Source organism: Neofelis nebulosa, chromosome 8, assembly GCF_028018385.1.
Source record: "Neofelis nebulosa isolate mNeoNeb1 chromosome 8, mNeoNeb1.pri, whole genome shotgun sequence".
Taxonomy (NCBI): domain Eukaryota; kingdom Metazoa; phylum Chordata; class Mammalia; order Carnivora; family Felidae; genus Neofelis; species Neofelis nebulosa.
In genome coordinates this window covers 38,418,202-38,431,710 of record NC_080789.1, presented here as the reverse complement: position 1 = coordinate 38,431,710, position 13,509 = coordinate 38,418,202, and the positions used below count along the sequence as shown (strand labels likewise).

Below are 13,509 nucleotides of genomic sequence, written 5' to 3'. Positions count from 1 at the left end.
CACCACCCCATTTATTTGGATGTTTTCTTAAAAGCCGATTTAAAGGGAGGAAAATAGATTGTTTTCCTATGTCTGAATTAAACTGTTCACCTTTCTATCTCATATAGACCAACACTTGTGGTTAAAAGTGAAGAATATCCAGAAGGAATCGGCCCTTTTTCCTTTTATCAGCATTTTACTCCCATGTTTTAACTGTCCTATATGTGGAGATCTGGGGGAGATTAACTTACCCAAAGTTAACTGCTGAATTTTCAATCCAGTAAAATCTCACTGTTGTAAGAAATAGCCACACAAAAACTGATTTGCCTCAAAAGATCGTTAGCTAATTTAGTCCAAATTACTGTCCCTCCTTGACTTTCCAGGCCCCGCCCTTCATGGAGAAAAGTGCATCCGGGGTACCCACGCCTGGCACGGGCCTCCCAGCCTCCCTAGTTTTCTTCAACCAGACTGGTGGTTAGAAGACTGGAGTATATCCTCGAGGCCCCGTGTGGCTCGAGTTTGTTTTGCAAATAGGAAGATAAAAGAAGGGAACAATCTGTCTCTTGAGGTGGGGGAGGCCTCTTTGAAGGACAGGTTGCTCCAAGAGAGGGAAGGGTTAAATAGTTGAGGGCAAAAGACAACAACAACACACATGAAACCTCTTAGCTGGACCAAATAGCAAAGCCCCAGAGAGTCTTGAAGCCCCAGGAGCTCCTCACTGCCGTGATTTTACAACGTGTGCCAGGTTTGTTTATCCTGTAACTTCAGGAAGAAACGACCACCAAGAATCACAGGGGGAAGTGAAGCCGAGGAGAGGGCCACGCCGTTTCTTTGGAATTGCTACTTCTTGCATTCTGTAAATGCCACCTCCTTCAACACCCAGCTCCACCCTTAACTTCTTCCCTCTTTTTCCCTACAGCTAGGCTAAATTTACAAATGCGAAAATCAAATCCTATTCAATATTTCCCAACCCAACCTTGCTTCCTAACTACAGTCTGGACATTCCTGTTGTACACCACAGAAGTTCCAGACACCGCCACAGACAGCGCCCCCTGCAGGCATGGAGCGGTATCTTGCCCCTTTTCTGGCTCCAAGGGCCTCTCCAAGTCATGGTTACTCTGTCTTCCGAGCACCTGGATAATTTTAGTTTCTCCTAGAATACGTGTAAAGTGCAGGAAGGTTCATAGAGGAAACTGACACTGATATATAATCTCTCCCAGAGGTTCGGGAAAAGCAGGTGGGAGTGTTCCTGGATGCAAACGGCTGAGTCTCTGTGGGCACTGACTACCTAGATTCAATCCAGGCTGCTACCGTGTAGCCTTGGGCTATCCCAGCCCCTCTCTTCTCGTTTTCTCATTTATAAAATAATCGTGACAACAATAATAGTGCCTAACTGCGGGTGTGAAGATTTCACTGAGGTGACACACAATCAAGGGCTTGCTTAGCCAAAGCAGAGCACCAAATAAATACTATTTATTTGGCCCTCTTTATTTTTCATTAGTAAATCTAAATTGACCATCAGGAGGGTTCTCTTCCACCGAAAGCCACAATTCCTTCAGTTACTGTTTCCTGCCTTGCAGGCGCTATTTGGGGAAAGTATTAATAACACTGAAATCAGCAATATGAATGACTCATTCTTAGTATTTTGCATATTGACTCATAATCCTACAACTACTTGTGGGAGACAAACTGTTATTTCTTTTGAGAAAATGATTCTTTGGAACAGAGATGTTCTTGTATTTTAAGTGTAGAGCCAGGGCTTGGAGCCAGAACCTATCAGTGGCTTCCAGCCTGATCTCTCAATCCCCCTTCACCCTGAAAGAAAAGCCTTGGAAAATAAGAAAGAACATTTATGGTCTAGAATAATTGGTTCTCTTTAACAATTGTTTTCCAAACATTCTTTCTCAAGAGTGATTAGCTAGTGAACCCCAAATTAGGGCAGTAATTGAATGAGAGGTAAGCGGTAAAGTATTTCAAATTATCCAATCAGAACATGTATGAATATGAATATATCTTGGTGGTTAGTATATCCATTAGCCATGCTTATTATGTATCTATGATTTTTTTCTTCCTGGGAATCGATATAGATTTTTCCTTCAAGTGTGTGTCTGTATGTGTATGTATACATATATACATACATATATAGACACATACATATATACATATATACATACATATATAGACACATACTATGTATATACACATCACATATTATATATAAAATATAATAAAGATGTGTCTAAAATATAGGTATGTATATGTGCTACAGAGTCATGCCACAACTGAAAGCAAATATCATAAATGACCAGGTGCACTAATTTACTTTATGACTGTACATGTAGTTATAATAAGATCTGTGTTATAAACTGTGTAGCAGCAGAATGCTTTTTATCAATTCATGGACTTTATTTGCTGATGGATTTTATTTAGTCTTTGCAAACCCAATCTTCTCTATCTCTCCTAGCTAGGTAACTTGAGAAATTGTTTGGAATAAGTTTTGCCTATAGAGGTCTTTTCGTTAAATAGAGCAAATATTTCCCAAAGACTTCATGTGACCTCTACTGCTATAGCTGACATATTAGGCTTTCCAATGAAATCCTTGGTGTGTTTGCAATTAAAGTGTTTTCATTTGATATTAATGATGATAATCTTTACTAAGGCCAAAGCCAAAACAAACAGGGCCATGGAAGCAGAAAATCAAGATATAATAACTTGGTAAAGATAAGCAATTGGGGATTTAAACACAGCCTCTTTCCAGAGGTAGGCATAAAGTTATCAAATATTTTTAAAATGAGTGATTTTCTTTTTTATATTACCCGAGAAATAATTTACAAAAGGCCAAATGTCAGCTTTTTCAAACTAACTTTAATCGTCACACCTGGATCATTGAATTCCAGCCCTGAACATAGTTGAAATTCATTTATGTCTAATGGACTCATTTGCATATATATTTTTTTCAGAGCCCTTCAGACGTATGGGGGATGGGAGCATGGTGCTGAAAGTCAGTGTTCTCAACTACCATTGAAGCTGCAGAAAAGTCTTGGGTTACTCAAGTGAACTGTCTCCTTACTGAGACATTTTTGACTCAAAGTTACAATTTCTCCATTGGTGCTTTTCTCTTAGCACTATATATATATATATATATATGTACACCATATATATATATGTACACCATATATATATGTACACCATATATATATGTACACCATATATATATATGTACAGTATATATATATGTACACCATATATAAATATATATATAATCATTTATCTCAAAATTCTCCTCCCAGAACACCCTGTCTGGGAAAAAAATATTTTAAAAATATTCATCTTTAAACTTTGAAATATCTCATTTCCTAATCTAATGCATTAGTAAATTAGGAATAACATGATGCTTCCTCAAAGAGCCAAGCCATCGAGACATTTCTCCAATAAAAGGTGACCCTCAGTCCTAGAGGTTTTGTTCTGAAAAAGAGATTTTTTGGCAAGCCTAGTTCAGAGTCGGCCTGTGAGATAGAATGGCTATGCCATGTGCTGCTGAAACAGAGATAATGCTGCAGGAACTGGCTCCTTTCTCTACTCTCAAGACTGCTCAAAGTCCCTCCGGTGGGCCTTTGATCTCTCCTGGGAGTCTTCGAATTCAAGCAGAGGCCAATGTCTTCCTCAGCTGTCTTCTCCACAAATTCTTCCAGCAGCTTTGGCAGGTACTAATGTGTTTACTTAGGTGTGCCTGGTTCCCAGAGCTAATAGCAGTTTGAAATTGTTTAGCACATTGTGAAGTCATATATGATAAGCACAAATCTCTAGAACAACTAGAGGTGTCCAGGAGCTGTTAAGGGTCTCAGAGGCAGAAGTGAATTGAAATGGACTTATCTTTTGATGTATACTTGGTTTCTCCCAGTGAGAGAAGCATGGAGAATTTTCAATAATGCAGAATTCCTAGGGCAGGCAAAATTTACTAGGAAAGGAAGCTCTGAGCATTGTTTCGCTGGTGGGGTCTGTCCATCAACACTAGGATTGTTGCCATAATACTTAAACTAAAATAAGTTCTTAAAAAAAAAGATTGGTGATTACTTAAAGGTCTATGCAATTAAAACCTACTAAATCTAAATTGTAAGAAAATCAAGCATGCATTTATTTTCCTGCAGAATGTCAAGTGGAAAAAAATTTAATAATCTATATACTTCACTAGAACCTTGGGTGGCATACATTTATAATACCATGCATGGCTTAATTTTCTTCCCTTCTGTAAGGTTTTTACCTTTCTGTAAAACTGTTAGGTTTTCCTAGTAGTTAGTGTCGAAATGTCATTTCTAACAACTTGGTTATGAAGTAAATTAATGGAATCTTCCTCTGCACCTAAAAAATCCACTTCACTGATGAGTGGAAAACAGATTGTGTTTTTACTCTTTTCTATGAGGAACAAAAGTCAGTCTAGTCTGATTTTGAGAAAGAGCACCCAATCTAGAAGATCTCTTTTTTAAGTGATTTTTAAAAATTTTTTTCATAGTTCTTTGTTCAGTTTCCCCACTCGAGAACTTGTTTTTCTCTGTGTGGCTCACCCAATTTCTCATCTTCTCTTATACGATGTCCCAGCAGAACCTCTCCTGAACTGGGGGACCCCAGCCATCTATCTGTCAGGCCCTGGCTTCCTTCCCTCTTCGTATACTGTCCCCGGTTTGGGGGGTTTAGTTTTTGGTTTGGTTCCTCTCTCTTTCGCCTCTCGCCATTGACAGCGGCTTAAAAGTTTTGTGTCATTTTTTACTTTGGTTTTTGAGATCCTATTTTCAGCGCTTGAGTCCCAAGGGTCCTCAACCCCGGACCCCGTTCTCCCCCCGCAGCCCCCCCCCCTCCCCCCAGCAAGTCCCATTAAGCCGCCGGGCGCTAGTGTTTTCGCGGCTTCTTTAGTTCCACTCGCCCGCGGCACTCTGGTAAATTTGTTTTGAGATCACCTTACCAAAGACAGCCCTAACCTCTGAAACTACCGTTACTGACAGAGCCTCCTGAGTGACAGCATCTTCCCAGCCCCCGAGCTGAAGGAGAGACGTCAGGGACCCAGCCTTTGCGAGTTTCTGCTGTGGAGCTCCAAGCGCACTCAATGAGCTGGCATTGACCTAAGAAAACCAACAAAATTCACCTCTAGGAGCGCAAGGTCTAGAGAACTGGATGTTCGGTTCCAATCCTGTGTGCCCTGGGGCAAACTACCGACCCCCCAGAGCTTCCGTTAGCGTCTTTTAAAAATGGATCTAACAAACACTTCCCACAGAGTCGTCGAAAGTAGCCAACGAATGAACGCAAGGAAAGGGTTGAGAACAGTGCTTGGCAAAGACAAAAGTCTTGATAAAGTGTTTGCTACAAACATCCCACGCGGAGGGATTAGGGACAAAGCACATGCGTGGTGTGAAGAAATCACCTGACAGGTGGGAGATCTTCCACTTAAACCCTGAGGTGCAAGTTGATTTGTGCCCAAATCTGCACATAACGTCGGTACCACATAGCCAAAGAAAGTGCCAGTATTGCTGCTGGCCAGAACCTCTGTGACTTGGCAGAGAATTCCTGGGTGAGGTTATCTCCCCACTACTGTATTTCAGAGGTAGCAATGTGTATGCATTTCAATGTTTCCACCGGTGTGGATGGTCTTCAGTCCTTTAGGAACTTGACTCTTTCATCTAGTACAGCCCTTGGTACCCAGACTCATTTCAAAGGCATACACTTGTTGATAGTGCTAAAATAAGTTGCAGATGGATTTTCCACTGGCCAGACAATTAAGCAGCCCATTGGTGTGAAAGGGACCTTGATTTTCAGGGGGGAGTGGGGGGAGGGTGGTGTCTCTGTCTTATGGTTGAATGAACGTGGGAAAGGGGGCAGAGCCCTGCACCATGAAGCTAATAACCTTAGTGACTGTCACTCTACTGCCCGTATTTTTCAGAGACTTCACTTTGGAGAGCAGATCTCACCCAGAAAAAGCACTTCTCTGATCCCTGAAGATATGGGATTAGCCAGCCAGGGTTGCTTGAGGAAAATAATGTTATTTAAAAGTAACAGAAGAAAGCACCCCTCCCCATCACTTTGGTGCCATGACACTTACTGGACTGGATGGCTGAACATGGAGATGAGAACAGTCCCTCCTATTTCAATGGGGCTGCAAGCCTTGCTCCAAAACTCCAGACTACTTAAGACCACTAAGACCTTAAGTGATGGTTTTTCTTGTACATAAACAGCACCATCCCCTTCTGCCCCTACTCCAAGGCATCTGGAAGTTGGTTAAGGGTGGAGGGGCAATGGGAACAGCCAATTAATAAATAGATTCATTCTCACCTAAATGGCAGCCCTCCCCTCTCTTCTTCTACCCACCAAAGTTCCAAACCCCCCGCTGTGATTGCTTTTTTGGAAGGCTTTTGTCGCCCAAGTGTATGAAGTTGCTCAAGGTCTGAACTGGAAATTTTACACGGGCGGAGAAGGATTGCTGTGCCGGCAGCTGGGATGCATCTGTAACGGTGTTAGTTTGCCTGAAAGCAGAAAATTAGCGACCCCAAAGCCCAGCTTGGCTGTTTAGTCTGTCGAAATGGCAGGGCGGAGCAGAAAGAGGAGGAAGGAAACGCGCGCCCCTGGAAAGAGAGGTCGCCGTCCAAAACGCACTTTCTTCGAATACAAATCACAGAAGTATAGTCAATGTGGATCTTTGGCTGGCTCAGGGTCTAGCAAAGGCCTGGTAGGAAGGATGAGGTGCTCAGTAAACACGTGCAGAAGGGGGAAGGAAGGGAAGACTGTTCCTGGGCACCTGGCCCTTGAGCCCACCTCCTTTCAGATGAACAGACATGTAGAGCCCTGTCTTGGAAAAAAGGAACCTCTCTGCCCACCCTTCAATAACATAGAGCCTATAAAGTGACCATCTGATCAGAGAAGATTTTTAAAAATCTAGACTCACTCCATGATTGAAAGTGTCGCTTCAAGTTTTTAGCACCCGTTATTCAGTCCACACAACTGAAAAAATTCCCGAGATAATGAAAGCTCATGTAGAAACAAACACCTAAAAATAAGGTAATTCCTCACGTCCAAGTTTGGGAAGGCAGCTCGGCTTTTGGTGTCAGCTGACAGTGGGGAGTTTTATTTATTGATTTTTTTTTTTTAAGTGGGAGCAATTCAGTGTCACTCTTTAAGTGATCCCTTGGTTTCGGTAGAGAGTGCGAGTGAGCCGGTTGGGGAGCGATCCCCCTCACCCCCTCCCCGGCAGAAATGCAGTAAAACCATTAGCGTCAAAAGGGGCTGTAAACAGCAAACTGTCTCTAGAGAAAAGGCGGAGGTTTGCCCAGACAGCCCCTGCGGGGGTTGTGGTGGGATATGCTAATACTGCCTGGCCACTGGGGCCGGCCTCCCTCCCCCAAGAATATATAAAGAGCCCCAACCCCAGCACATCCGACCCAGGCCGCCGGGCGTTTGCCCTTGTTAATTACCAGAGAAACTGACCAGGGAGCTCCGCCGGGGATTTGCAGGCCCGCCTCGGCGCCAGGCTCTCGGTTCTCCCCGGTCTCTCTCGCTGCTGTCCAGGTGCACCACTTGCTTCACCGCGGAGGATGGAGGTGATGGATGGCTGCCAGTTCTCACCTTCCGAGTACTTCTATGATGGCTCCTGCATCCCGTCCCCCGAGGGCGAGTTCGGGGATGAGTTTGAGCCCCGAGGGGCTGCCTTCGGGGCGCATAAACCAGAGCTGCAAGGCTCAGACGAGGACGAGCACGTGCGGGCACCTACAGGCCACCACCAGGCCGGCCACTGCCTCATGTGGGCTTGCAAAGCATGCAAGAGAAAGTCTACCACCATGGATCGGCGGAAGGCTGCCACCATGCGCGAGAGGAGACGCCTGAAGAAGGTCAACCAGGCTTTCGAGACGCTTAAGAGGTGCACCACGACCAACCCCAACCAGAGGCTGCCCAAGGTGGAGATCCTCAGGAATGCCATCCGCTACATCGAGAGCCTGCAGGAGCTGCTGAGGGAGCAGGTGGAGAACTACTACAGCCTGCCGGGTCAGAGTTGCTCTGAGCCCACCAGCCCCACCTCCAATTGCTCTGACGGCATGGTAAGAGATAGCACTGGTCAGGCCAGTCTTTTCCAAAAATTCTTACGTCTCCTTTAAACCAGGTGAGGCAACCAAATATTCCGTGGTTATTGGTGGATAGGGGTGGGGAAGCCAGAAGAGAGGTGCCACATTTAGAAAGATGCCGGAAACAGCTGTTGAACAGGATTTTAGTTGGACTTCCTCCCAGGTTCTAGGTGAACATTGTAGGGAAGGGTTGTCATATGAGATAGGTGGTTGCAAATGATCAATAACCTGTCTTCCCCATTGCTCAGTTTCTTTTTTATAAACTATGCCACATGTAGAACCCACCACACACAAATATCTAAAGGCAATTGTCTGAAGTTCCCACTGCCCCAGAGGTTGTAACTAAATGACGAAATGGAGAGAAATGCCCACATGGCCCCAGCCCCTGCTCCGCTGAGGCCTGGCTGGAAAGGGATGTTGATGCATTCTTTTCAGAGGGCGTTTGTGCCATTGCTGCCAGGTTTTAATGTGTTTTTGCCCTGGGAAAGTGTTCTCTCCCTGAATTAGTGTGGCTTCCTTGTACTCCAATCCATTTTGCATGGTTAACCCAATGCACATTGCTGCTGAATTCCACCCCCTCCCTCTTCCCTTTGCTGCTGCTCTCCTCTTCTTCAAGCACAGAGATTGACCTCAGCGCCCTTACAATTTGGCTCCTGAATCCAGGCAATGAAGGTGGTTGAGAGTGGTCAGTTTGCAGAGCTGGTGGTCAAGAACAACCCCACTCTAGCTCAGAGCATCTTTTGCCAAGACCTCAAAACAAACTTCCTTTGTGTTTTGCATTATAGCCCGAGTGTAACAGCCCTGTCTGGTCCAGAAAGAGCAGCAGTTTTGACAACATCTATTGTCCTGATGTACCAAATGGTAAGGAGTGGGACTTAAGATGAGTTAAAAAAAAAAACAAACAAAAAAACAGTTCAATGTCACAATTCAGCCTGTCAAAGCAGAGTCTGGTCTTCCAGGCTGTGCTGGGGAAGGAATAGAAGGGATTGTTCTCATGGGGAGGTTTTGCTGCAGCAAATTAGATACTTATCTTTTGTCCAAAATCCCTCTAACAGATTCACACACATGTGCACTTTTGCTTGAAATTTAACTGGGAGGCTTCTCCACTCCCTATGTTCATCTCCATGAATTGTTAGAGATTTATTGCAAATTTCTCCATCAGGCTTTCTATGACCACCTGACCTCTGGGTGTCAAAGTTGCTGACCTATAGTTTAAGGGGCTATGTAAGCAAGTGTCTCTATTTGGGATTTTTTTTTAATGGTTTTCTCCTTGTATCCTTAGTATACGCCACAGATAAAAGCACCTTATCCAGCTTGGATTGTTTATCCAGCATAGTGGATCGAATCGCCAACTCAGAGCAACCTGGAGTGCTTCTCCAGGACCCAGCCTCTCCCTCCCTAGTTGCCAGCACGGATTCACAGCCTGCAGCTCCGGGAGCCTCTAGTTCCAGGCTCATTTATCATGTGCTATGAACTGAAAATGTAGTCTAGATCAGTTCGATGAGGAGGGCCTACTATACAGGAGGTAGGAAGCCCAAAAAGGTCAAAAGCAAGACAACTTGTATATAAAGATTTCCTCACAGTTGTAAATTTGTAAATATTATTTTGCCACTTTATAAGAAAGTGTATTTAACTAAAAAAAAAAAATCACCATTGCAATTAATACTTTATTTCCTTTATCCTTCTCCTCCTCCTTTTCCTCCTCCTTCTACTTTACCACCTTCTTTGCTTTAGAGATATAGTTCCAATAATATTTTTTCTGATAGGGGCAATTCATTGAAGGTAGCTTGTTGCAATGCTTAACTTATATTTTTTATAAATATTGCTTATCAAAATATTATGTCTGCTGTTAGATCTTTATTTTTTTTCTTTAAAACATTAGAGCATCTGGAAATCAGTTACAGGAAACTTTAAATATATTTAACTTTTGTTTTTCTTATTAACCCTTTGGTGATACTGTATTAAATAAAAAACATAATGATACCGCCTAATGGTATATATTTTGATCTTTTCTTATAAGGAATGCTTCTTTCTAATGTAAGCACAAAATAGTACTTTGTGGATAGTTTCAAGATATATGAAATTTTGGTAATTCCACCATAAATAAAATGGTTTAAATGAAATATTTTTGTTCATGTGTAAAACAACAACAACACAAAACACCCCTAATGGAATTAGCAGTCACTGACATGAGATCTTTTAATGGGTGCGGGTGTGAAAATACCAAAATAGTTGGCTTTGTGGATACATTTGGATGTTTACCATCTCATAGACACAATTTAGGGCCTGTTGATGTCACAAGTGAAGAGAACATTTCTATTTTAATTAGATTTTAAGGGAGGCCACTAAATACAATGTTTCCTTTATATTAAGACTGTGCCACATAATGTCAAATTGTGTGTGTATGGAGGGAAAGTTGCTGTTCAGGACAAGACTACTTGTTTAAGTGACCAGAGTGAACAACATTACATCATTTTAACACCTAGAAAACCTTAGATCATGAATCAGATCATATTTATCTACTTGCCTGAAAATATCTTGATACATTAGTATGTTAGTATTGTCAATAGAATATTTAAAAGTATTGATCTGATCTTTTTTCTATTGTTAAGTTCTGGAATAAGAAAACTTATGGGACACCTGGGTGGCTCAGACCGTTAAGCAGCCGACTTTGGCTCAGGCCATGATTTCACAGTTCGTCAGTTCGACCCCCACGTCAGGCTCTGCTTTGACAGCTCTGAGCCTTTGCTCCTTGGCTTCAGATTTTGTGTCCCCCCTCCCGCTGCCCCTCTCCTGCTTGAGCTCCCTCTCCCTCTCTCAAATATAAGTAAATAAACATTTAAAGAAGAAAAAAAAAGAAAACTGACACAAACTACAGTAAAGTGAAGCAGACTGCAATTGGCTTCTTTCCCAGCCTTTTTGATTTTATTCATCATCGTGTGTGTGTGTGTGTGTGTGTGTGTATGGTGCACATGCATTTTTAGTGTTCATCACTTTAAATATCCTTTAGCAAGAATTGAGACAAAAAAAAAAAACAGAACAACTAAGTGGAAAATGAGGTTGAGACAATCATTGAGATAATTCTCACAAGTTTACCACTGAGAGAGATAAAAAAGAAATATCCTTAAAACCTCTAAAGTAACTGTTCACAGAGAAAAGAGTCAATTGCTTCACCCTCTAATTTGTACTTTTGTTTAAAATTGCTAAGGGTGTGGTTGCATATAGTAATCAACTGGACTCCTTGCTAGAGCCTGGCAATTATACTCTACTCAGAAAGGTTTTCCCTTGTTTCTGATATGATTTTTCTTGCACTTGTCCAGCATGAGGCTTAAAAGAATGGAAATAATTCCATAGAGGGAGAGGAGAAGGGCTGAGTTCAGAAAATAATGTAGCCACCTGTCACCATGAGCATCATGCCCTCATATGGATGCTGACTTTTAGCACACAGGTAACTCTCTCCTCACCCTTGGTTTCGGGGGTGTGGGGATTTAAGGTGAAGAGAATTCTAGAAGGTATGGTAGATACATTGCATAGTTTCAGTATAAGTTTGAGTTACTCACGTCATTGGACACTGCAGTAGTTCCCTCTCTTTTTTATACTTCTGTGGAGAGGTTGGATATTTGTTGTTGTTTTCAGTAGAATTAGAATAAAAGGAACCATCCAAAGATTGATTTGGGTTTTTTTTTTTAAGTTCAATTTTAAGACACATTGCCATCCCCTGTTCCGTTTAGTGAAAGCAAGCAGAGAACATCATGGAATTTTAATTCAAGAGAATGAAAATGAACTTTCTTTCTCACCGAACTCTAATTACTTCTATAACTTGTTAGTGTTTTTGATACTCTCAGTGAAAATTATAATGCTTCCAAATGTTTAGTTTTCTAGTGGTCTGGATTTCATAATACTCTCCATGCCAGATCACTCAATTATTCTCATTTCCAGTGTACTAACATCGAAGGCTGGTGTCTACTCAGCAAACAACTTGGCACAACATATCGTATACAGTCATATGTACTTTTTTGACAAAAGACCTTCAAGAATGGGGTCTCCAGTAGTCCAGACCCAGAGAAGTCTCTTCTCTGAGAAGGGGCGGGGGGGGGGGGGGTGCGGGAGAGGGAAGGGAGAGTGAAAAGTGACTCTGGCAACATATTCCAGCAAGAACAGGATTTTGCCATTGCTAAGACCCCAAGAATGAAAAGTTGGGCTGTCACTGACCTTTTATCAGACCACCCATCTCAGCTGGTGGGAAAATACAACCAGCAGTCAAATTTCTAGAAGCTAGGAGAATGTTCCTTTTACTATCTGCAAACCTGTTGGGGAGGAGCTTCTCAGGAAATCAGAGTCAAAAGGAGACTCCTTTCTCCTCATGCCTGAAAACACAAGCTTACTGGGCTACAGAGGAAAACTGTGGGGAGTGAGGTTATGGCAACTGGGAAGTGCTATTTGGAAGTAAACTGCTATATAAGTCAAAGGGTCTTGATGTCTTGATTGCCCCTGTTTTCTTGTTTGTTTGGTTGTTTAATTTAAATCCAAATTAGTTAACATAGAGTGTAATAATGATTTCAGGAATAGAATGTAGTGATTCATCGCTTGCATATAACATCCAGTGCTCACCCCAACAAGTGCCCCTGTTGTTTATTTTGTTTTGTTTTGTTTTTTATTTTCTCATTTGAAAGATGCAAGTCAGATAAAAATTAGTGGCTATGTTATACCCACAAGTTCTTCTTTAAGATGGCATTCCTACAAATACTTAATCTGAGAGTGTTTTTTTCCTGAAATTCTCTCTTTGGGGTTATAACAGTTCCTAGATTAAAGTAGTAATTTAATTCCATCACTTTCAGAGGTGGTATTTCTGGGAATGATGTTAGAGCACAGCTATTTGTAACTTCTGAAAGGCCCTGCTGAAGTGGCAAAGTAACCCCATGAAAATATCACCACTGAATGTTTCCACATTATCACAAAAAGCATAGAACACTAGGTGTATTTCCTTTAAGAATTCTGATTACAGATATTTTAGTTGACTAGTGATTTAGTTGTTTAATATGGTGCATTTGCTGAGCAAAGGATCTAGCATTTAATCTAAAGTCTAAACCGGGTCTAGCATGATTAATGTATTGCTCTCTTTTCAATTTTTACTTGCCATATCTGTAAAATGGGCTAAATGATGATTACAAATCGTTACTACTAACATTATTATAGTGTTAAAATCCTACAAAATAATTCTTCATAAGGAGGAAAATAAGCCAAATTGTATCTCCATTTATGCTACTTAATTCAGTTCATTATTGATTAAGTGGGCACTAACGATAAAGCAGCAACTAGTAATTATGAAGTACTTATCATTATGCAAATAAGGAAATTGAGGCTAAGGAGTTTAATAATTTGCCTAAGAACACTCTATTTGGACTGGCTAATTAGGCTCCTTCACAGCATA

General features: G+C 41.8%; 1 protein-coding gene across 1 annotated transcript; it reads left to right on the top strand.

The window, feature by feature from the left end:
• Nucleotides 1-7,219: 7,219 nt before the first annotated feature.
• On the top strand, nucleotides 7,220-10,195 carry MYF5 (myogenic factor 5). The gene is made up of 3 exons (XM_058682279.1): nucleotides 7,220-8,054; nucleotides 8,864-8,939; nucleotides 9,361-10,195. Exons 1-3 carry the CDS (start codon nucleotides 7,554-7,556, stop codon nucleotides 9,549-9,551), a joined length of 768 nt encoding a protein of 255 aa, XP_058538262.1. The 5' UTR covers nucleotides 7,220-7,553; the 3' UTR covers nucleotides 9,552-10,195.
• The last annotated feature ends 3,314 nt before the right edge of the window (nucleotides 10,196-13,509 follow it).

Bases quoted from the DNA above. Each gene is read 5' to 3' on its own strand.
- MYF5 (XM_058682279.1), top strand. From the start codon at position 7,554: ATGGAGGTGATGGATGGCTGCCAGTTCTCACCTTCCGAGTACTTCTAT. The intron at 8,055-8,863 runs GTAAGAGATAGC...TTTGCATTATAG, and splicing joins CCAATTGCTCTGACGGCATG to CCCGAGTGTAACAGCCCTGT. The intron at 8,940-9,360 runs GTAAGGAGTGGG...TTGTATCCTTAG, and splicing joins TTGTCCTGATGTACCAAATG to TATACGCCACAGATAAAAGC.